The sequence below is a fragment of the Diadema setosum genome, chromosome 4, assembly GCF_964275005.1.
Source record: "Diadema setosum chromosome 4, eeDiaSeto1, whole genome shotgun sequence".
Lineage (NCBI taxonomy): Eukaryota > Metazoa > Echinodermata > Echinoidea > Diadematoida > Diadematidae > Diadema > Diadema setosum.
In genome coordinates this window covers 1,918,084-1,944,885 of record NC_092688.1, presented here as the reverse complement: position 1 = coordinate 1,944,885, position 26,802 = coordinate 1,918,084, and the positions used below count along the sequence as shown (strand labels likewise).

General features: G+C 39.1%; 1 protein-coding gene across 1 annotated transcript; it reads left to right on the top strand.

Annotated features, from left to right (window-relative positions):
- Positions 1-7,652: 7,652 nt before the first annotated feature.
- Positions 7,653-11,490, top strand: LOC140227514 (uncharacterized). The gene is made up of 3 exons (XM_072307914.1): positions 7,653-7,761; positions 8,943-9,175; positions 9,483-11,490. Exons 2-3 carry the CDS (start codon positions 9,039-9,041, stop codon positions 9,721-9,723), a joined length of 378 nt encoding a protein of 125 aa, XP_072164015.1. The 5' UTR covers positions 7,653-7,761; positions 8,943-9,038; the 3' UTR covers positions 9,724-11,490.
- The last annotated feature ends 15,312 nt before the right edge of the window (positions 11,491-26,802 follow it).

The window sequence follows — 26,802 nt, the reverse complement described above, 5'->3', positions numbered from 1 at the left end:
AATCTCATTTCTAAGTAATGAAGTCATACGGAATGAAGTCTGCAGAAATACATATCTGTATTGCGGGTGGGTGCTGTTCATTATTCCGAAGGTTCGCTATTCTGAAGGTTCGTTATTCCGAAGGGTCGTTAATCCAAACACGCAAGTTCCCCATACGTAAAGGTTTGTTAATCCGAAAATGAAAAAGGGTTCGTTTATCCGAAAATTTGTGGCGTTGTTCCGAAGGTTCGTTATTCCGAAGATTGGTTAATCCGAAAATGAAATTCTGGTCGGAACAATGAACCTTCGGAATAACGAATCTTAGGAATAAAGAGCCTTCGGAAAAACGAACCTTCGGAATAACGAGCTTTGTAAAATGGGTTCAAGAACGTAGCCAATACTCTCTAAAAAAAATCGAGTGAAAATTTTCACTCTAAAAAGAGTGAATACAAAAAAGAGTGAATTTCGAGTGAAATTGGAGTGAATTTTGAGTGAAAATGCTCATTTTCACTCATTTTAGAGTGACGTCAGGGATCACTCCAAAATCTTCGAGTGATCCCTGACGTCACTCCAAAATGAGTGAAAATGAGCATTTTCACTCAAAATTCACTCCAATTTCACTCGAAATTCACTCTTTTTTGTATTCACTCTTTTTAGAGTGAAAATTTTCACTCGATTTTTTTTAGAGAGTAGGAAGCGCTGAAATGAGTCAAGTGGGCTTTGATTACTTTAGTACCATTGCACTGCAGTACCAGTGCGCACTGAATAGCCGGGTTCACACGTAGGCCTACACCAATTAGCGGGATACAAATCTCGAGATTTGCATCGCGATCGTCATCCCGAGTTTTTTGCACGTGTGGACAGAAAAAACCCGAAAATTAGCGGGATAAGCATCGCGATGCTAATCCCAAGAAATCTTGCGCTGGTTCATCAATTAGCGGGATAATTGGCCCAGCGCTGGTACGTGTGAACGGTCGGGATTAGAATCTCGAGTTTTTACATCCCTTCATGCAATGCGCACATCACAACAGCGAGGCCTCTGCGAAGACGTCCTTCACCTCTTTGGAGCACAACAACAACAGCGCGCGAACCACACCACTGACGCGTAAAAGACAATGGACAAAGGTAAGTGCGCGCAGGCAGTGATAGAGAAGGGCGCTGTGTGACCCAGTTTCCAGGCTTTGCTGTTATCTCTATCGGCAATTAGGGGGATAATTCGGTACGTGTGGACGCTCGCCAAATTAGCGGGATACTGATCGCGATCGCTATCCCGCTAATTTGGTACTTGTGGACGCTCGCAAAAAACTCGGGATGAGCATCGCGATCGTCATCCCGCTAATTTGTACGTGTGAACCCGGCTAATGACAATGACAATGACAATGACAATGTTTTTGGTTTTTTTTCTTGTGTCACCCAACGTCAGGGTATTGAAGAAAATTAAAAATAAACACCATAACAGATAAAATCAGTTAATTAATACATTGTAAATTACATATATATACAGAAAATTGCATATTTACAAAATATACAAAATATACAGAATGGTGCAGGACCCAGAAGAGAGAAAGAGAGTGAGAGAGAGAGAGAGAGAGAGAAGGAAAGAGAGAAGGAAGACAAACAAAACAGTTAAAAAAAAAAGCAGGGCAACAATAACGCAGATAAAAGCAATTTCAATAATATAAAACAAAACATTGTAATAAGCTATATTTACATGAAAAAAATACAAATAATGATAATAATTATTATTTCTTATGGAGCTTCGTTATTTCCTTACAAAATTTAGCTAAATTTATCAACTCACTACGATTTTGGGAATTAAATAACTGAGACATCTTTTTAGTGTTTGGTCTTATTAGCCGGGTTCAACGCACAAATTAGCGGGATGACGATCGCAATGCTCATCCCGAAGTTTTTTGCGAGCGTCCACACGTACCAAATTAGCGGGATAGCGATCGCGATCGGTATCCCGCTAATTTGGCGAGCGTCCACACGTACCGAATTATCTCGCTAATTGCCGATAGAGATAACAGCAAAGCCTGCAAACTGGGTCACACAGCGCCCTTCTCTATCACTGCCTGCGCGCACTTACCTTTGTCCATTGTCTTTTACGCGTCAGTGGTGTACGTGTGAACCCGGCTATTAGCCGGGTTCACACGTACACCAATTAGCGGGATACAAATCTCGAGATTTGCATCGCGATCGTCATCCCGAGTTTTTTGCACGTGTGGACAGAAAAAACCCGAAAATTAGCGGGATAAGCATCGCGATGCTAATCCCAAGAAATCTTGCGCTGGTTCGTCAATTAGCGGGATAATTGGCCCCGCGCTGGTACGTGTGAACGGTCGGGATTAGAATCTCGAGTTTTTATATCCCATCATGCAATGCGCACATCACAACAGCGAGGCCTCTGCGAAGAGGTCCTTCACCTCTTTGGAGCACAACAACAACAGCGCGCGAACCACACCACTGACGCGTAAAAGACAATGGACAAAGGTAAGTGCGCGCAGGCAGTGATAGAGAAGGGCGCAGTGTGACCCAGTTTCCAGGCTTTGCTGTTATCTCTATCGGCAATTAGCGGGATAATTTGGTACGTGTGGACGCGCGCAAAGAAACTCGGGATGAGCATCGCGATCGTCATCCCGCTAATTTGTACGTGTGAACCCGGCTAATCAGTTGTTACAAGTGCGTCGCGCGCTACTATACGCGCTGTCAATCCTTTAAACAACTTCTAGTTCGGGCTGCCAGCCGGCCTTTCTTGTGTGCATAATGTGGCGTACGTATACAGTATACTCTTAATACGTATACAGTACTTACATGCGCGGGATTTCCGAGTGCGACGTGCTTGACTCGACTCTCTCGAGCGAGTGCTACATGTAGCTGACTGGCATTGACCCACAAAGGTACGTGAAAAATGCTCTTAGTTTTCGACCCATTTTATAAAACAAATGATGCACAGGATTATTTCGTGGCGTTAGTGGAGATGCAACTCACTCTCGAGTATTTACACTGTAGTGCAACATGCACTCGGCTTCGCCTCGTGCATGTTTCACAATTGTAAATACCCTCGAGTGCGCTACGCCTCCACTAACGCACTCTATTCTGTGCATTTTAACCACTGCTGGTAAGGTGCGTGAATGTGTCCTTATGGCTATTTGCCAAGAATCATACATTTAGATAATCAACATTTCAAGAATAAATTGTATAAGGAAGCAATCATAAATGGTTTGTAGGTTGATGCAGCTGCTTTAAATACAGCCAACATTTCAAAACAACTTGGGGAAAAAATAATCTAAAAAGAGAAAGATGCCATGAAAAATTCATCATGTTGAAGGAAAATGAATTACCATGGGTATGCATCATAATTTCATGAATTCTAAGCCCCTTGATTATACAGTTCATTCTGTTGTACATGAAGCTTTCTGTATCTAGGAGCGACTTAAGCTAGTCTAAAAAGTCGACACAGCACATCGTCTTGACTGAACAAGCGCAAAATATCTAATTCACACTTTTGCAAGTTGTAACCGTTTCAAGAACTTACTTTTTCGCTTTCAGTGATAGATATTGATCCTCAGACAGTTCGAACTCATCTCCTTTGAAATTAGATTAAATGATACATAAAAAGACATCCATATTTAGAAAAAAATATATATATATATTTACATATTGTGACGAACTCGCCTTCTCGTCGTGATTTAAGAGGGTGTATTTGACTGTCTGTACAAATGCCTCCGCGAGCCGTGTCAGGATGGCCGAGTAGGCGGGGTTCGTTTTGTTGTCACAGTTTACAACGATCCCTTTAAATTATTAAAACTACTAGTCTGTACGCGACCATGCATTATGTTGTGTCAGAAGCAGCTCACCAACACAAGCGGCACACATACCAAGTTCAGCATCACTTAAAGTATGTCACTCCCAAGCGTCACTTGTAGAGGGTGTTATATTGGTACACTTATTTTGTTACCAACTTTTACTACCAACTCTTGCTACCAAGTTTTGTTACCAAGTTTTGTTACCAACTTTTGCTACCAACTCAGTCACGCTAACGTGGAACACCTTTCACAACCATGGTGGCACATGTATTGTTGATGGCACGGGGTAAAGTGCTGTATCGCACCGTTACCAACTTCCTCAGGCGACGGCTGGAACTTGGATTGGGACACAGGGCATATGCGACAAGTCACATTACCACTATTCCCGAAATCCAACGGCGACGACTGGAACTTGGATTGGGCACGGACTATGCGACAAGTCACATTACCACTATACCCGAAATCCAACGACGACGACTGGAACTTGGATTGGGCACGGACTATGCGACAAGTCACATTACCATTATACCCGAAATCCAATGACTTGCTAGTTGGTCTTCTCAGGAACTTCGCTCGTCCAACTCAGGAACATGTACCACCACTCAATCAGGGTATTAAAGTACCATTCAGTGACCGGTCAAAAACTGGTGTCGAAAAATCGAATATTGCGTGGAAATCCCGTCGCCCGTCGCCTATTCCAACGGAAAAATGAATAAAATATCAATATCCTATTTTCAACTGAAAATGAAACACAGGATAATGGATTTGCTCTTAAATTCTGTTTTTCGCGTTTCATTATAATGAAATGTCAAAAAATGACTCAAAATCCTATTTTCTGAACATTTCTAAAAATAGGAAATGAAAAACAGGATATTGGTTCGATATTCGTTTTTCCATTTTCCATTTGCAACGAGCGACGGGATATTGAAGACCGCCCCCAACGGCCACTTTATTTAGACACATAAATCAGTGGTAGCGGTTCGGTATTATTCAGCGTCTAGATGAAGAAGACTATACCTTGGCTACGATATGCTACGCGCACCTCATCAAACTATCCAGCAGGCACATGGCGTGTAGCTCTTTGTAGCGACGTGCTCTGCTGCGAAACGACAAGTTTGTAGAGACTTCCTACCGTAATTATGCGATATTTCCATCTACTGAAGACCTTTTTCTTCTCCGACTGAAACTGAGATGAACTCAGAAAATAGTTTTAGATGAAATCCTCGAATTTCAACAACTTCACCAATCATAATGTTGGTGAAAACCGTGAGAAAGGAGTTGCGTCTCCTTTGTCACTGTACCAGGACAACAGGGAGAATAGTACCAATCATAGCTTTTCTTGGGGGGGGGGGATGGAACTGGTAAATTATTCAATGTAGGCCGTTCTCATTTCCAAACCTATTCAGCAATTCTATATAATTATAGAGACTCTATTTTGAATTTGTTTATTATTTATGACCAGACCACTGCGCTACATACTTCGTTCTAATTTTCTTTTTTTCTTATTATGCAAACATCTAAGATTAGTCTAACAAATTCATAATCATATTCTACACAATGTATACACCAAGTGAAATCCTCTGTTGGTTATGATTCACCTCTTTTCTCACCGCATGTTTCTTTAGCTGCCCCTACTTTTCATTCTTTTCTATCAGCCCTAAATTTAGCTGAAAGGGCAATTTCTTCCCATGAGTGGAAAACGAATAAATAAAATAAAAAATAATAAAGAGGAAAACTGTCTTTCTTTGATTATGTATGCGCGCTTGTGAGTTATCTCGAATTCATTGTTGGACATGTATCTTTGATTGAATCGGTTAATATTGTTCTATAAAAGGTGCCTTATTAAAGGTATGTTACATTGAATTTTTTTGTCATGACCAGTCAGGTGGACAGTCCATAAAACAAAATAGAGTGTAGTCTCATGGTCCACCTGGTGGTTACTTCTGGACATGCACCATCACATGAAATTGAAATGAAATGATCACATGAAAAAGCAAGAAAAGAAGGAGCATCTAAAGAACTTAATGGTGAGAAAAGGGATGAATCACAACCAACGGAGGGTTTAGTTTGGTGTATGTTTTGTGTATAAATTTGTGAATCTAATCTTACATGTTTGCACATAATAAGAAAAAATACAGGTGAGCATAAAACGAAGTTATTATTTTTATCATTATTATCATTATTTATTCGACATTTGCAATACGATACAAGTGATAACAGATAAACAAACAAAGCAAACAAATTACTTTAAGGATACAAGATGTCAGGTTTTCCCTGTGGTGAGCTTCCCTGTGTTGCCGGGTTGGAAAAAAGCAATCAAACTAAACTGAAGGAAGCACGTCAGGAAGTACTTGAAGACACACACATAAAAAGTAATAATAGTAGATAATAATACAAATAATTTCAAATTGAGCATGTACATCAGGTGAATTATTGTATATAAAAAACTAGAAATATCATTGTGGGGAATGGTATTCGTCCCTCCTCCCCCCCCCCAATAAAAAAAAAAATCACTCCAGTATACCAAAAAAAAAGTGTTATCAGAGTACATTTCTGAAAAAAAAAACACAAAAACAAATATAACTGCACTGCTAATTAATAATATATTCTTAGCACGCAGATCCTATCCGATGACCCAAAACCTCTGCCCCCATATATGCACCGAAATTCATAAATACTATTGGGTTTTGTGAAGAATGACTAAAAAAAAAAACCACACAGCCAAAAACAAAAACAAAAACAGTGAAATACTGGATCAATTATATGTATGTCCTATACACATAAAGTCTGAAACCCAGGGACAAAAAGGTTGGATCGGAAACAAAACTAAATATAAATCAATCAATCATAAATCAAAATATATAAAAAATAATCTTAAATTCAATTCAATTGTACCTACGAACTGAAATATATCACTGTGGTGAATGGTGTTCACCCCCCTCCCCCCCCCCCCCAAAAAAAAAGATCTGTGTGTCATAGCAACCAAGAGCAGTCATATAAAGAGTAACAGCAAAAACAAAATCACAATCCTGGTCCTAGCACATTGAAAAGGGAAACGCAACTCCTTTCTCCGTTTTCACCGACATTGTGATTGGTGAAGTTGTTGAAATTCGAGGATTTGATGTGTAGTTCATCTCAGTTTCAGTCGGAAAAGAAAAAGGTTTTCTGTAGATGGAAATATCGCATAATTACAGTTGGAAGTCTATACAAACTTGTCGTTTCGCAGCAGAGCACGTCGCTACAAAGAGCTACACCCAGGGAGGTGGAAAGAGACCCCTGTGCCGGCTGGATAGTTTGATGAGGTGCGTCGCATATCGTAGCCAAGGTATAGTCTTCTTCTTCTAGACGCTGAATAATACCGAACCGCTACCACTGATTTATGTGTCGAAATAAAGTGGCCGTTGGGGGCGGTCTTCAATATCCCGTCGCTCGTTGCAAATGGAAAATGGAAAAACGAATATCGAACCGATATCCTGTTTCCCATTTCCTATTTTTTGAAATGTTCAGAAAATAGGATTTTGAGTCATTTTTCGACATTTCATCTTACTGAAACACGAAAAACAGAATTTAAGAGCAAATCCATTTATCCCGTGTTCCATTTTCAGTTGAAAATAGGATATTGAGATTTTATTCATTTTCCCGTTGAAATAGCGGACGGGCGACGGGATTTCCACGCAATATTCGATTTTTCGAAACCAGTTTTCGACCGGTCACTGAATGGTACTTTAATACCCTGATTCCACTCCCCAACCTGTTATGTTGTGGTAGAACCCTCAAGAAGACACAGTGAAGTCAGCAATTTACAGTCAGTCCGCAGCGTCGTATGCTAATGAGCAAATCCACCGAATTCATTCCACGCGCAGGAATTCTGCGCATGTGTCTGGCGACGAGGCTTTTTGTCGACGCAAAATGTATATCCCCAACATCGCTCGTTGTTACGTTGCCATGAACCTGTTTCCGGAGCCGTGATCGGGTAAGTCTTGCAGTCCAATAAAAGACCATTAATTCCATACTTTTTTTAGCTGAATTTGACACTTTTTGAGGGAGATACAATGGATATAAGAAGCTGCTTGCGATAGAATCTGATTTTGACATGCACTGATACATTGCTGGATCCTGACCCATCTACAACTCCTATGGTTATTTTAATCAGTTATTTGAATAGATGAGATTCTAGCGGAAATTTTGATACCAGCCTCATTTTGGCTCAAAAATAAACGAAGTGATCAAAATTGCACCCAAAGTCGAAGCAAATTTCCGAAAATATTGGTTTTGCGATGCTATCTGTATGCATGTAGGGTCACGTGACCTTCACGTTAACGAGAATTCCGGACTCGATTTTGTCTCTGCAGTGGCAAGTTTTGATCGCGCACGCACTGGCCGTAGTCCCGTATGTACAATTAGATGTCCTGTTCTGTAAAATAGTCGTCCACGGTATCGTATCACAGCTAGCGCTACTACTGGTTAGAACTAAAAGTACAGAGATCGATATAGATCATGACAGAGTACGATCTACTAGTAAAATGTACATGACATCAGTCAATTTCCCTTGTTGTATTTGGCATAGACCCTGCACTATTTTATTATCATTATTATCATTATTTTTAATAGAACCAACAGTTGAGTTAAGTTCTACATTCTATAGTTTTATGAATTCAAAATACATTATGATGGTATGGGAATATGTACAATCATAATAATGTACCACCTCATACTAGTCATACTATCACAGTCGTAGCATTAGCATTTTGACAATTTGAATACAATGGGGTTATGTACCAATGTTTTTGTGACAAATGAAATATTATATACTTCTGGTTCCTCTGTGTTTTAATAGACTTGACAAATGCATGTTTCGTATAGATTACGTTCATGCCAAATGTCATTTTATTTTCATCTTAATTGTTGCTATTTCACTTTTTTCTTTTGCCTCTTTGTAAAATTTCTATAATGATCTTTGAACAATAGAAAGACAATGCTCTCCTTTATAAATGCCATTGGAATTGAACTGTATAAATTCCAGTTGTATACATTTTTGCAATTAGTTTCATTCCTGACAAATATTTAGAATAATTATAATTGTTGTGTAATTGAATTGTACTGTAGTCCTTCTCAAAGTATATATATTTTTTGAACTCTGAATTAACCTTTCAGCACCAACCCCTTGCGAGATGTGTGCCACAAAAGCAGCTTCTTGCCAAAGGTGTATGAAGACACCAACCAAACACCATCTCCTGCCCCAAGCCAACAATGCCCCACCAAGCCAGCCACTGCGGGGACACCAACCCAGTCAGCTCCTGCTCTACGCCAAGAATGCTCAAGAGACAGAACATCCAAGCGTGTGACCCTCCCGGAGGAACTGGTAAATTGGATACAGGATTGCATCTGTAAGTTATGATTCTTGCTCTTTTCAACTTGCACTCAAGTTCCTCAAACAGGGATTAATAAATTGAAATTTTAGTTGGTACAGTTGTATTGTAAATTTTTGTTAATGATTATTGAGCAATAGAAAAAGTGTAATGTTCTTATTTAAGATGCCTCTGAACGTTAAGTCATGAAATTTAATTGTACACATTTTAAGAGTAGTCAAATGAATTATGGGCAGTAGCTTGAATGACTGTAATCCTTCTCTGGCTGTCATGTAATTGTAGTTCTTCTTGAAGAAATTTTTTTAAACTCTGATTTGCCTTTCAGCACCAACCCCTTACCAGATATGTGCCACAAAAGCAGCTTCTTGCCAAAGGTGTATGAAGACACCAACCAAACACCATCTCCCCTGCCCCAAGTCAACAATGCCCCACCAAGCCAGCCACTGCAGGGATACCAACCCAGTCAGCTCTTGCTCAACGCCAAGAGTGCTCAAGAGATGGAACATGCCGGAAATGCTCCATTACAGCTTGTTTGTATGACCCTCCCGCAGGAACTGGTAAATTGAATGCTGTACAGGATTGCATCTGTAAATTATTATTCTAGTTAAACCCATTTTGTTTGGTCAGTATAACACTCAAGGTGTATCCCCAAGTCAGTAGAATGCTCATGAAGATCAACTGCTGCCCCCTCATTCTGCTCTTAGGTTTCACAGGTTGTAATCATGCTGGGTGAGAACTGTCTAACTGTCTGGGCAAATGCCCCAGACATGTCCCACTATTCATGTATCCAGACATCACTCAATATGGCTGCTTTTCAGTTATTCAGGAAAAAGATTCTACTTTTGCTGACTTTTTTGGGATTTACAAGAGACATTGAACAAAGAAGAAATAATGTTGCATATTTAACAAGACAATGTTGATGTAAGAAAAATAAGTGTGTGAATAAGCAGTGCAAATGTAAAAAACAGGGGCAAAATTGTGGTCCTGGTTGTACATGCAGGAATTTTACAAATTTAGATAACCATGTAATTATGGAAAGTGAAGGTAGTGATAGTGACAATGTAAAATCTAGACACTGCAGATTTGTCTGAAAATGGTATAGCCTTGCTTGCATTGTGATCAAAGTTGCACAAACCAAGCATATGTGCATTTATACCTGTTTACAGAAACTTCTTTTTATTTCTTTTGTTTCAACAAAAAATTAAGGGGGGGGGGGGGGTGTGCGCCGGTTGCGGTCCTCCCTGGATCCGCCACTGTGAAGATGTGTCAGTCAGTTTTGATAAGTTATTTTGTCTAATGCAGTGTGTGAAGAATGTGTATGAATAATGAACATGTATTCATCTAAGAGCAATCCTACCTCTGCATACTACTAGTATACTGATTCTTTGTTTTAGCTTTCTCGTTTAAAGCCTGTATTGTAGTTTATACATTTATGAATTATGTTATTTGCCCTAGGTTTGTGTGGCAAACTTAAGTTTTGATGGGCAGAATGTGACCAAATACCTACCCTCATCAAATTTGAAGTTCCACATACTGTAAAAGTGGATATTTTTGCGCTTGGCCGGGTAAGAAGAGTTTCGCGTGATTTTAATTCCACGGAATCAAGACATCCCACACAGGAATATATGGCAAGCAGAAATATCCACATACTTTGATTTTCGCGCTAGTTTTTTGGTTGCGCGATATGCACGAAAATTTCAACAACGCGAAAATTTCCACTTTTACAGTAATCATTCTCTTACAAAGCTTTTATGTATGTGAAAAGGAAAGTACAAATACAGCTGTATCACTGAAAGTAGCTGTGTATGACAAAGGAGGTACTAAGCCTCCTTGGTATGGTATTATATTGTATGTATAATAGATACCAGGCATGTAGCCAACATTTTTAAAGACACATATAAGATTGGGAGAGAACTGGAATAACGAAATGTTGGACATCAGATACCTCAGTCTATGAAAATGTGAGTTATATACAGCTGAGTTATTACACTGAGAAATACGCGTGTTGTCACAATCATTCCTATGACTACCACTTATGTATGATACACTTACATGCGTTGATGATCTGCTTGGTTAAGCATGTACAAATTCATGTGGTTGCTATCATTATTACATCATAATAATACAAATTGATCTTGACTGCAAGTCAGCATGCTCATAACGCACAATGCCTCTACTCAGATACCACACTCAGGCATTGCCATAAGCATTCCCCATGACTACCACTTTAAAGGAAATATTCATTTTGTTTATTTTCATAATTGGTATTGTGAACCCTGAGGAAGACATTCGTGTATTCTTCGAAAATTCAGCCTGAATAAATAGCGCTGTTGGACTGAAATGCATTACTACTCTACTTCGCCATCTTTCATATACACTGTACTGTCGCTGGGGTGACAAGACCTTGTATCTGCAATTTTGGTGAAAATGACTTTTTTGGATTAATGGTCAAATAATGGGTTAAGTGATGTCCTGTCCAAATCCCAACTGTCTTACTCCAAAAATGAAGCCACCACGGCATGTCAAAGGAAAGGCTATCCCATTCGCTACAGTGCTTTGGCCGCCATGTTTTTTGGCTCTCCTGAACCTTTGACATTTTGTAGATACGTGGTCTTGTCACCCCAGCGACTATATATATACATATATATATATATATATATATATACATACATGTATATAGCATATATGCTGTTCTTGCCAAATACATGTAGTACTAGTGATACATGTGCCTTAAAAGATGTAAACAACCAACCTTGCCAACAGAAATGTTTTTGTTTTGTTTTTTTTTGCATCACATCCTGTTTAACAAAGAGCAATAATATTTACAATATTTTGTTAGTTTGTTATGAACTTTAGGGTAATCCGTATGATAATGAAAAGTTTTTTCCTGTCATCCTATACTGCCAAGTAGTTGAAAAGATAATGCAGAATAACTGAAGAGCGTTGTGGAAACTGGGTAGAGGAGAGAGAAAGAAAGAGAGAGATGTCCAGTTTAAGGAGGCGAAAACAAGCAAGAGTGTGAAAGTCGTGTCTTGTGGAATTTGAATGTGGATTTCAAATCAGTGTAAATTAATGAATGCTACACTGATGATTACTTTTTTCTGTTTTGATAAAAAGGCTCGAGTACACATACATCAATCTGTACAATCCATAGTAGATTTTCAGCTTTTGTTCTCTTGTCTTGCTAGCAGCTTGCTTCCATCCACCAGAGACAAAAGATGAAATGTAAAAAAAAAAGAAATAATAATAAAAAAATATGAAAGATATATACATTGTATTTAAATATCTAAGAACGTAACAGATCCGCAAGGAAGCCAGCTTGCTTTGACTATCATCATTCTCAGAGTCCCATCAGTGATTAGTTACCACAGCCTATGTACCGTCTTGTCATCTGGACACTACAATGACCAATGCATCCATTCACACAAGTGTCCAGAGAAATACAAGTACACCTATGCTGGACTACTACCATTGCCTGCTGCTGCTGCTGGCACTATCACTGTACTGGTATGGTATTACAAGTGTACTAGTACTACTAATGTACTAGTACTAGTCCACTACTACTATAGCTACTACAGTGTACTAGTACTACTACTAGTGCTACTACTACTACTATAGCTACTACAGTGTACTACTACTAGTTCATAACAATCATAGGCACGTATAGATATACACGTGATACTTCTTACGGAAATACCTACTTCTGCGGTTCACCGCAGCGAGTGTTCGGTGCAGTTACCGTTTTTGCTGCAATCGCAACACTGCAAAACGAATACTTGGGACTACACTGACGGGTTCGTGTTTGCACTCTGTATATATTCACATTCTTCTGTCGATTCCTTCATTTATTTTGATCGATTGGACTCATCAAAAGACGAGATACATACTGAAATGTGATAATAAGTGTTCAAATCAACTTCAAAATGGTTTGATGTTAGTCTATAAACAGTTAGTTTTACGTCGGGTCTGGCAAAAGCAGAAGCCGTAAGTGGAGATTCACTATGACGTCATTCATGGCAGCCTCTGCAGACGGTAATCGACCAATCACAGCACAAGAAAATCGGATTGTCTTCATTAGGGCTAGTTGACAGTGTAGTTGCTCTAGATTTTGCTGGATCCTGACCCATCTACACGAAATGACCCATAAAGAGTTACATTTTTCGATTGATTGATACATTTCCCCCCATTTCGTGATGTTTTTTTATTAACTCATTGTCTAGAAAAGTGAAATTTACCGGATGATTTTGAATTGAATTATTTTTTTTTCAACACGATTTTTGATGTGAAATTATAAAATGTTATCGCAGTCTTTTCTACTTGATATTATGATTTCTGAAAAATTCAGAATTTCGCTGATCATCTGCAAAAAAACCTGGTTTGATATCATGCACATGAAGTGAAATATCGCAGATTGAAAACCAGTCCTCGAACACGGCACGAGAGACCATTTCAAGGTCACACCGCTGCGCTGTAGAATGATTTAGACACATTTTCGCGACGCTGCCGGAACACATGTACAGTTTATTACATATAGAAATGAACAATAACAACACCTTGGAAATTATCATACACGGGCTACTTGTTGCGGACTATGTCACACACGGCCACTTTATATGCCTCTCCTCCTATCGCGGAATGAGGAGGCAATCCCGCACGGCCGAAAATGGTGCCGGTAATACTCGCAGTAGTAATTCAAATTATTTACAATGTTGGCGTGGTTATCAAATTTGTACAACGATTATATATTTCGGCAGTATCTCTTGTACATGGTTACTATAATTCGGCATGTATCATCGGTCTAAACCGGAGTTGGTATTAAAATAATCCAAACTTGCCCATGACAAACAAGTAACCACATATTTAATGATAAATGTTAAAACTCATAATGATGCACTACCACCTTGAAACATTTATCCAACGTTTCGATAGTGTGCCCCTTTCTATACTACCGGCACAATCGATTATGACAAATTATAATCGAAACGGTTAAATCGAATCGGTTCCACCGAATTTCGTTACAATATATATATATATATATATATATATATGAAATTTCTGCGTCGGTGTGTAGTAAATAGATATCACGAGTAAAAATAGTTGTATAAACACCGCAGGAGCCAAAAAATTGGACTGACGTTTCGGTCAAAGACCTTTATCAATATATTTATCAATTTATCAAAGACCTTTATCAATTTTCTTGGACTTCTCCAAGGCCTTCGTTACTATCAATCATGATATTTTACTTTATAAGTTATCGCATTATGGAATACGTGGGAAGGCCTTAGAGTGGTTCAAGAGTTATTTAGTTGATAGAAAACAATTCGTTACAATTAAAAACAATGATTCCGTTGTCAGAGAAGTTAAATGTGGTGTCCCACAGGGAAGTCTCTTAGGGCCGTTATTGTTCATTATTTATATCAATGATTTTTGTCGCGTATCCGACGACCTCTCTTTCATTCATTTTGCAGATGACACTAATGTATTTTTTGCCCATAATAATATTGATTTTCTCGTTCATAAAATTAACATTGAATTGAAAAAAGTGACAAATTGGGTCAGGGCCAATAGGCTATCACTCAATGCTCAAAAAACAAAATATATGCTTTTTAGTAATACTGTTGATAGTTTAAGTACAAATATAGTATTAGACGACTCTCATCTACAAAGAGTCTCACATATCAAATTCTTGGGTGTCATTGTGGATGAAAAACTTTCCTGGAAATCACATGTTGATAACGTCTGCAATATAATTTCACGTAATATAGGCATTGTAAATAGATTTAAATTTCATATTCCACAAAAATCATTACTTATGCTATATTCGTCGTTAATATTGCCTCATCTTAATTATGGAATATTAGTTTGGGGCAGCACGCATCAGAATTTATTAGAGAGAGTGTTCCTCTTACAAAAGAAAGCTCTCCGTGTTATCTGTTATTCCCCTGTACGTTCTCATACAAATATGTTGTTTGCCTCCAACAAGCTCTTAAAAATTGCAGATTTGTTTTTGTTTAATTTAGGGCAATTTATGTACAAGTATTGTAATAACTTGCTTCCGTCTATTTTTGACTCTATGTTCCTAAAAAATCAATAATTTCATGCATATCCTACTAGGCGTGCCAATGAATTTCACTTACCTCTTTTAAGAACGATTTTTGCTAAAAACACACTTATTTATATAGGCCCAAATTATTGGAATTCTTTGAATCAAGACATAAAAAACGCTCCATCCATTCTTTCAAGAGGAGACTGAAGTCTTTTTTATTGCAATCGTATGACTCTACAATACTGGATTAACCATTTGGCCTTTTTTCTCAGCTACACTTACCTGCTCACTTTGTCCCCTCTTCAAAGAATTAATGGTATCTTTTTCCTGGATGTTCGCAATGTTGTCACCTATGCCATTTTGCCCATAGCGTCTTGAAGTTGACTTTCCGTATGCTACTCCTGTTCATACGTCCCTCTATTTTCTATTTTCTTGTCTTTTTTCAGGCTATCCTCTTATTCTCTTGGCATGCTTCTGCCGAAGATCGCTGTTTCTGTTGTTCTGTTTCTGTTTCTGTTGTGCATTCTTGTCTGCTATTTTGTCTTCAGTTTGTCATTCTTGTCCATCCCGTTTGTCTTGTACAACCTTTTTTTTTTCAGTAGTTGTCTCTTTGTCTAGTCCTGTTTCATGTTTGTTCGCGTCTATGAAAGTGTATATCTGGTAATCTAATTTTCAGTGGGCTTCCAGACTTCTTCCACTTTATTATCTTTTGTATCAAGACTTCTTCCACTTTGTTACCTTTTGTATCTACGATGATTCGATTCCATCAATGTTCTTTTCCAGAGGGGCCCACACACTACAAGCTCTGTCTTTTTAGTGGGTCCCTCCATTTTTCGAACGGTATACATGTACTTCACTTCGATCACTTCTGTTGCTTTTTTACTATACAATGTATGATTACTATAGGTCCTCAATTATTGTACAGTCTTTTCATTTCACTATGTTCTATTTACCTTGTCCTCTACTATCAAAAGAAGTGAAACATATGTTATGTCGAAAAATGAAATAAACTTTGAATTTGAATTTGAAATATATCAAAAGGAAAGTGGTGACAACCCAAAAAGTCGTCAATTAGTAGAAAAATGAGTAGAAAAAAAAAGATTCTATGAAAAGATCTATGAAAAGAGAAATTCTGCTGGTTTCTTCTATTACCTTCTCCTTCTTATATCCGCTCAACTTTTTCTTTCTTTTTTCTTTTTTCTCTTTCCTTCTTTCTTTCTTCTTATTTTCTCGATACTGTACGTAAATGTTCGTTCGAACTCAATATTAACCTCGTTAAAAGTGCAATGGACGCTGGTTATGACCTCGCTGTACCGAGGCAAGAAACCTAAAAATGATTTTGGCAAGTAGATATGAAGAAAAAGGTAAGTTCATAAGATCTCTTGTACGCAAACAATGAGCAAAACAGTAATATTCAGACATTTTTATATTCCATTTTGTTCAGCATGATGGGGAGAGAGATCTGAACGCATCGTTTTATATTCTATGTATACGTACTAGCAAAGATATGTTAGATTACGATATTAAATTATGATATGACAAGATGAGGATGAAATTAAAACAAAATGATAATAATGAACATGATAGTGACACTGGCGCTGATGAGGGTGGCGATGATAAAATGAAATTGTAGTACCACACAAACATCGTTTATGTTTGCAGGATTTGTAAATTTAATTCACTAAATATAAGAAAAAGCCTGGGTGGTCAATACACTGACAACATGTACAGATTATAATCTCATATTAACAAAGTTTTCTTTTACATAATCTGGAAATACGGCCTGTACAAACACCCTAGTAGATCCCACTGATGTTGAAACCAACCACTAATATCGAAATAACCACTTATGTCATAACATGTCGCTGAAGTTTTAGAAACTCGCAAAAAAAGCGAACACATTAAGCTGGAGGACTATACACCTTTTTCAATATACATTGTACAAACATATTAAGAAAAAGTTCCTCCTCCCAAAGTTTTATTAATAGCAATACCACAATAATCAAACTAAAGGATTAATTTGATCAAACAATTATTTTAGCAGTTCTGTTTCCATACTTTGCCCTACAGTACCATGTATGTTTAGAGGTTTATGCAAACAGAAATTCAAGCCTCTAAAAATATACATGTGGACATAAGCCTGTCATGAACGCAAGAACACATACAAACATAAGCATGCAGAGGTAAGCAAAACGTTTTAATAGCCAGCGATTTAATTTGCATTCAAGTTGTTACAAGCATACAGAGTAGCATTTTATATTCAGTTCGGTTATAATAATAAACATGATATATCATTCTTGTACCAAAATACAAATTACTATACTGATATTCCAGTTCTATGACTTCTTTTCCCGTATGTTTCCATTTATTTCATTTTTTTTTTTTTTTGGTTTTTAATAGATGTCGTCTACAGTATTTCATGATATAGCATTACTCTCTCATTCATAATATGAAGAGCTCATTGATTATTTATTATTATTTATTTATCATTAATTAACCTCAAGCATCTAAAATATCTTGTCACTGCAGGGGGCGTCGACTGGGGTGGGGGGGGGGGGCAGGGTGCACTCCCCTCCCCGTTCAAAAAGAGGGCAAATTGTCCCCCAATGATTCCCAAGATATGGAAATTTTGATATGTTCCTTTCTTTGTTTGGAAATTTGTAATATTCACCAAAGTGTGCACCCGCTCTTTGAATTTTGATTCTGAAAATACAAAAACTGTAGAATTGGAGGGTATACTCATCCACACCTTCCCCTTTCTCTGGTATTAGTGTCCACTTTAAAGATTGATCTTTTTCCGAATATTCCACAAACACTGTGCATCAGATTTTAGTTCATTTCCACAAAATACAAAAGCTAGGTCGTGTGGGAGGGCATATTCCAATCCCAAACCCCATCCACTTCATAAACATGTGAATATTACACAGTGATAGCGCAGGCGCAGAACAAGATCATACTCTCTAAAAAATTTCGAGTGAATAATTCACTCCTCGGAAGGAGTGAATAAAATTTCACTCAATTAAGAGTGACTTTCACTCGTTGTCGAGTGAATTTCACTCTTGTAACGAGTGAAATTTGTGTGAAACCCATTCGCCGAGTGAATTCCGAGTGAAAATTAAGCCGAGTGAATTCTGAGTGAATACATAATTAAACGCATTTGGCTAGGCCAATAGAAATTGAGAATTCCCCTGTCATGTGTTTACTCTAAGCCAATCACCAGCCGCAATTTCCCCTGGCTTGGGCGCGGGCAGGTTTACCTGAAGAGCGACGCGTCGCCTGTGCGTGGACTGTGACCCTGTGTGCAATTGCGTGCTGTGTGCTAGCTGTGCGTGTATTATGCATAGGATCACAGATTTACGTGCGTGTACTGTAAGTGCAATCGTGAGAATCTGAGCCTGGATGTCATCCCTAACAAAAAAGTCCTGTGGTACTCTCTGTGGTACTTGTCGGTACCACACAATGTACCACACACTTGTAATGTTACCACAGGAACTGTGTGGTACTGTACCACAGGCTTGAAGGGTACTCCCTGTAGTACTTGTCAGTACCACACAATGTACCACATAAATAAATGTTACCACAGGAACTGTGTGGTACTGTTTTACAGGCTCATGTGGTACTCCCTGTGATACTGGTTGGTACCACACAATGTACCACACAAATATATGTTAACGCAGGAACTGTGTGGTACTGTGTCACAGGCTCGTGTGGTACTCTGGGATGTACCACAGGGCAGTACCACAGGACATTACCACAGGAAAGTTCCACAAGACAGTATACACACAAATTGTCCTGTGGTATTTTGGGGCGTATACCACACAACAGTACCACAGGACAGTACCACATGAATTGTCCTGTGGTATTTTGGGACGTACCACAGGAGAGTACAACAGGAAAGTACCACAGGATAGTACCACAGGACAGTACCACACGACTTGTTCTGTGGTATTTTAGGACGTATCACAGAACAGTACCACAGGGCAGTTCCACAGGACAGTACCACAGGAAAGTACCACAGGATAGTACCACAGGACAGTACCACAGGAATTGTCCTGTGGTATTTTTGGACGTACCACAGGACAGTACCACAGGATAGTACCACAGGACAGTACCTCACGACTTGTCCTGTGGTATTTTGGGACGTACCACAGGACAGTACCACAGGGCAGTACCACAGGACAGTACCACAGGAAAGTACCACAGGAAAGTACCACAGGATAGTACCACAGGATAGTACCACAGGACAGTACCACACGACTCGTCCTGTGGTATTTTGGGACGTACCACAGGACAGTACCACATGGCAGTACCACAGGAAAGTACCACAGGGCAGTACCACAGGAAAGTACCACAGGACAGTACCACATGACTTGTCCTGTGGTATTTTGGGACATACCACAGGACAGTACCACAGGAAAGTACTACAGGATATTACCACAGGACAGTACCTCACGACTTGTCCTGTGGTATTTTGGGACGTACCACAGGACAGTACCACAGGGCAGTACCACAGGACAATACCACAGGAAAGTACCACAGGACAGTACCACAGGAAAGTACAGGATAGTACCACAGGACAGTACCACACGACTTGTCCTGTGGTATTTTGGGACATACCACAGGGCAGTACCACAGGACAGTACCACAGGATAGTACCACAGGACAGTACCACACGACTTGTCCTGTGGTATTTTGGGACGTACCACAGGACAGTACCACAGGAAAGTACCACAGGATAGTACCACAGGACAGTACCACAGGAATTGTCCTGTGGTATTTTTGGACGTACCACAGGACAGTACCACAGGATAGTACCACAGGACAGTACCTCACGACTTGTCCTGTGGTATTTTGGGACGTACCACAGGACAGTACCACAGGGCAGTACCACAGGACAGTACCACAGGAAAGTACCACAGGATAGTACCACAGGACAGTACCACACGACTTGTCCTGTGGTATTTTGGGACATACCACAGGACAGTACCACAGGAAAGTACCACAGGATATTACCACTTGAAAGTACCTCACGACTTGTCCTGTGGTATTTTGGGACGTACCACAGGACAGTACCACAGGGCAGTACCACAGGACAATACCACAGGGCAGTACCACAGGACAGTACCACAGGAAAGTACAGGATAGTACCACAGGACAGTATCACACGACTTGTCCTGTGGTATTTTGGGACGTACCACAGGGCAGTACCACAGGACAGTACCACAGGATAGTACCACAGGACAGTACCACACGACTTGTCCTGTGGTATTTTTTGACGTACCACAGGACAGTACCACAGGATAGTACCACAGGACAGTACCACACGACTTGTCCTGTGGTATTTTGGGACGTACCACAGGACAGTACCACAGGATAGTACCACAGGACAGTACCACACGACTTGTCCTGTGGTATTTTGGGACGTACCACAGGACAGTACCACAGGGCAGTACCACAGGGCAGTACCACAGGACAATACCACAGGAAAGTACCACAGGATAGTACCACAGGACAGTACCACATGACTTGTCCTGTGGTATTTTGGGACGTACCACAGGACAGTACCACACGAATTGTCCTGTGGAATTTTGGGACGTACCACAGGACAGTACGACAGGAATTCCTGTGGTAATTTTCGATGTATACCACAGGAGAGTACCACAGAAACTGTCCAAAATCCCACAGGAAAATCATAATATGGTGCTATTCCACACAGAAGTACCACACAGCAAATCAAATTCGTAAGTACCACAGAAAAATGCTACAGGATATTCTTTTTTTTTCTTAACATTTTATATCACATCAGGAGAATATCACACAGCAGTACCACACAGGAGTACCACACAGGAAAATTGTAAGGCAGAATCAACTGAAATTTATAACAAAAATACAAACAAAAAAACACATATTAATATATTCCTTAATTAATTGATAGATGAGTTATGCTGTGAATTATGACAATTGATTTGCCATTACTTATCCTGTCCTATACTCCTACAGTATTACCTATTTAGTGAAAGTGCTGATGTAAAGCATGAGAAATTTCATAAGGACTTCTGTGGTACTCCTGTGGTACTCCTGTGGTACTCCTGTGGTACAAATTTTTACATAGCTCATGAATATTCATAAAAAGCACTCTAGATTTTAGAAAATACATATATGACTTAAAAAGTCAAAGTATTAATGATGGAACTTACTTTGAACTTTATGAAAGATTGTCTAATTATGTTATGTTATTCCCAATATCATAGATATTGATATGAAAGTGTAATTTCATATCTTGATAATAAAGTATAATCGAGTTAGTAACCATGCCTTAATGCTTTACGGATAGACGGCCATATATATATGTACTGATAGGGTCGATGGCTACCTAGGAATAGAATATGACTATATAGATCTATTATAGGACTAAATTGGCACTTGGCCATTAGACTCTCGTTTGAGGTTATATGTTAGGAGTAGGACAGGTTATTAAGTAGGGCCATGTTTGTCCTGAAATCCATCACTCACCTATCAGGAATATTCCTTGAAATGTGGCTAAAAGTCTCCCAGATTTTTTTTTTCGATCTATCCTGTGTGGTACTCTCCTGTGGTACCATGGAAATGCTGTGTGGTACTGCCCTGTGGTAATGCTGTGTGCCAGTAATAATCGACCTGTGGTACTGTCCTGTGGTACTGTCCAAAAATACCACAGGACAGTTCCTGTGGTACTGTTCTGTGGTACTAGTCCTGTGGTACTGCCCTGTGGTACGTCCCAAAATACCACAGGAATTCCTGTGGTACTGCCCTGTGGTACGTCCCAAAATACCACAGGAATTCCTGTGGTACTGTCTTGTGGTACTGTTCTGTGGTACCGGTCCTGTGGTACTTTCCTGTGGTACTGCCCTGTGGTACGTCCCAAAATACCACAGGAATTCCTGTGGTACTGTCCTGTGGTATATGTCCCAAAATACCACAGGACAATTCCTGTGGTACTGTCCTGTGGTACTGTCCTGTGGTACTTTCCTGTGGTACTGTCCTGTGGTACTGTCCTGTGGTAATTACCACAGGAGTACCACAGGACTTTTTCGTAAGGGGATGGACAGGAGAAAATGTCTGTCTTCAAATTGAGTGGGGCGGAGATATTATTCACATTTTTGAAGGTAAGCAAACCATAGATCGATCTAATTATACCTCTCCGTAAACGACCATTTATGTAAGTTACCTTTAGGGTTCTATACGAATAACCCCAGGCCCGTACTGGCGCTCCTTCGAACAATTAATGTACGGTACAATGGTTTGTACACAGTTAGCTATGTGGGGCTGGTCATATTTAGAACACCTTACGAACAGCTAGAATCCGAGGCCGAAACTCACCTGATGGTACACGCTAGGTGTTGGGATCTAATAATACGTTGAGTCTTTAGACAACACTTTAATTGTACACGTTGGGATCTAGGGCTTGAACTATTCACAAAAAAAAGAAAAAAAAAAGAGTGATGAATGAAACGTTGGTCCTTGGTCATTGAATTGACATTCGTATAGCATATCATCACACAGAGATTACTGTGGTCGAGTGTAGAGATCGAACTTATACTATAGGGTCCTAACTGTTACTGAGCTGTGCTAATTAAAGCATTAGAAGCGCCTAGCGCCAGACACGTACTCTACATTGCTATTGTTGAGTTGACAGCCGAATCACTGACACTGGTCTGTGTTGCCAGACGAGATGGTGATCTCGATCAGTACGGTAATAAAGAATGGTGAAATTTGGTGATTTTTATGATTATTGTTCATTATATACACTGTATGTAGTAAAAGGACTTTTATTTGCCGCTACATTTGAGCATCCACACAGCTGGAAGAATACCACGTACACTAGCTCCCACGTCATGTGTCGTGATCATCTACTACTAGCTGTACTAGGTAAGAAGTATGATGCGTGTACTGTTGGTCCACTGTGACATCGCACTTCTATCTGAAGATCAGCGTGCTCACACATCATGGAGATCGATCCCCTTGTAGCAGACGATGACTGGTACTATTTTCAACATTGTTTTTTATGAAAGTTACAGGTGACCTTAGGAATTGAAATTTGGCAGAGATCATCTTTGGGTCTTTAATTCTAACATTAAATATGCTGATGTAGCTAAAAAAGTAATTAGGCCTACTAGCTTTTGTATTGGTGCTCACTTTGTGTGGACAAAACAACTGCATGGTCTTGTGGAAATGAGTTCTACATCCATTTCTGAACCTTGTGTTTTCATACTTTCCTCCAGATAAGGACGTAGACATGACAGCTCTTCGGTAGTGATGGTGATTTAAAGGAACTCGGTGTAGGGGTCATCATTTGGAGAACAAAGACAGATATTGATAGCTGTACAGTCTCTGTCACACGAAGAGGGTGCAGATCGCCAGATTGCAAAGTACCAGATGTGGTCATACAACGACTAGCCATTGAATTCAGGGTTGACGAATGCTGGAAACACCGAGCCAACATCAGCGAAGGAGCCTCTGAGATATGGACTTCCATTGCATTAACCCTGCTGTAAGCTATTCTGTTGTTTTCCACAATGATTAATGAAGGGAGACTAGTTTGAAATTGATTTATATTTATTTAACATTCTAGAGTCTTAGTAATTACATAAGAGGCTACATTAAGAGACTGAATGCTTGGTTGGTTTTATTTTGTTTGAAGAAATGATTTTCAAGATACTTCATGGAGCAGTTTTGGAGCTGTCCTTCCCTCTGACAATGAATGTCTTGACAGGTTAGTACTTGTATTTAAGAAAAATGTGTACCGTGTACTTGCCGTATCGACAGAAGTGAAAACCATGTTATGGTCAGTCTTGAGTTGTGTATTTGAAAGTGGAGCTGTTGCTTATGTCAAATATGTATGTTAAATGATTTTGCTCTTCAAGTTTATAATGTAAACTGGAGGAACCTACTATCCTCATGCCATTTGTATTATTCATAAAACCATTAAATTTTACTTATTTGCCCAGGAATTCAACACACACATCACTTCAAGGGGGAAGAGATACTTCAAAAGCTGAGGGAAGGAGTTCTGACTGTTCTGAGGAGACATCTGCACATCAAGATCATTGCAGCATATTTGTTGTTGAAAATGGAAGCAGAAAACTGTACAGCGTAAGTTCAATTATGTAAAATATTATTATTCATATATTATTATTATAATTTGAAAATTGGTTTGGAATACCAGTTTCCCATTGTCATGTCTTGTACTACAATGTACATTTCCATCCAATATATAACCATGTAATTTGCCTGTTCATTTGGTTTTGTTGTTTTTTTTGTCTTCTCAAGTATAGAGAAAAGCAGACTAAAATTTGCCCCCCCCCCCCCCCAAAAAAAAAAAAAAGGGAAAGAAAGTAGAAGGGACCGGTAAGTGTAACATTGTTAATGAAGTGATGGTTATAGATTTAAAAATAAAGACTGGTATACTTGTATAAAACATGTAAACAGAGTGTACGTACAAGACTCCACGCTGACTTATTTTCGTGGTAGCCCCATCGGGCCACATGTATATTGATTTGATAATAGTCCCAATACTTATGATTTAATCATCACAATGATTACTAAAAAAAGTGGGAGTTGATGTGCCATGAAGTTCAATGGATAATCACATCTTGTATAAATTTTTCTACTAACTGTGCACATTCACACTTAACCTATCTGCATGAAATGTTTATGTATTAACTGATAACTGGCTCAAGTAGCAATAAATGTACTTGAAACAGTGGTACTGAATAGCAATAGAAATTAATGCCAAGAAAAAAAAAACATAAAAATAGTTCAGCCCCTTAAAAGATTAAAATGAGGGCCAAATTTTTGATTTTTGCGTCGTAGAATATGATTAACATTTTTCTTGCTTTCTTTTTAAATTCAGATACCAAGTAGCGAGCAAAGGATGTTGTGGCCAAGGCAGTTGCGATGCAGTACCCCACTTTGTGAGACACCACACAAGATGCAAAAGGACATGTAAGTTTATACTCGTAAGTTTATGTGATCTACAACTTTTTTTAGCCCTCTTTAGCAGAAAGATTAAGTGACATACATGGTATCTTATTCATCTAGCTTGCAAAAACTTCAACATTTTCAACTTTTCTCAAGAGCTAGTGGACAGAATTAAGCAACCAAACGAGGAGTTGATCATCCTTGTTTAGTTAGGGGGCAAGGACCCAAAGTTTTTCAGATTATGGGCATGACCTCCCCCCCCCCCCCAAAAAAAAAAAAAAAAAAAATGGCCTTTACAGGGAAATTGCATCTATTTCTTAATAAACTCATTGTGCAAATATACAGGCAATGTGGGGATTGTGATGTACCTTCTCATAGATGTCTAATAAAGTTGTGTGCAGATTGGCCTGATTCCATGACTTGGGTTCGATGAACGTTAACTTCAACGTAACGTAATGTAACTTAAGTTCCACATGCCAGTTGCGCCGTTCATTTATAATAAACCTATTCTCGTTTTCTTCCATAAGAATGCCACTACATGTACAGTGTATTTCTACTGCTATCAGATCTTCATCAGTTATAGTCAACTCTGTGCCAAAGTCAAATTTGTTGAGACTCAAGAAAAAGCTTTGACTTACAATGCATTTTTATATTTCAGGAGTATACCTGTATGGCAAGGATCATGGATTCATTGAGTATCGTTTGAAGACCTTGAGGAGCTATGACACCACACATCACCTCAGGCAGAGAGAGAGAGAGAGAGAGTAGTTGCAGCTCTCACCAAGCCCATTGACCGAGCACCATTCCAACGTTAGATTAGAAGCCCAATGAGAAGAGACAGCTACCATCGGTGTGTAGGTCTAAATACCCTTGCTTTTTCCTCTTTTGAGATACAGCATATGCTCCTCTGACGTTGGAACTTACATTCTTGTTGAAGAGTCAGCCTCATCAGGCTCAGCGGTAGTTTAGCATGAAGCTGTTACCAGGATGTACTGCAGCACTTCAACATTAAAAGTAGAACTGGGCTTGCCGACGAAAAGAGTTTGTTGCATAGAATGTGTGATTGTTAATGTTTTAAATTGTTTATTGTTGTATATACTAGTAACTGAAAATAGTTCTGACTTATATAGTCAAAAAAATCTCCTCTTCATGGCCACATGTTAATCAATACATTCATCTGTGAGGTGTTCCAAGCATATCAAAGAATGTTTGGCCACACACAGCTTGGCATTCCGCATGATACGAATCTTGCTGCGCTCATGATTAAGCAACCCCTTCTCTCCAGGCAATTCTGACTTGCTTTAATAAAACCTTTTTATGGTCTGATATTCAAGAGAGAAAACTGTTGACAAACACTCACATGTAATTTTTTTTCTTTCCCTCATTTTTTTTTTTTTTTTTTTTGGGGGGGGGGGGGAAATGCTACAAATAGCAGCTAAATAGCAGAATCTTCCAATGGTCAGCCATGCTCTTGGGATGAAGATCATGTCTCCATGTTGTGATTAAGTTACCACATACCTTTGTCACCCCTTTGATTAGCATTGATGCAGTACAATATGCATGTGCTCAAATTTATTACATCCATCTTCTTTGGAGTAGGGGGAAAAATCTTTTTAAAAAATGAAACAAAATTGATGGG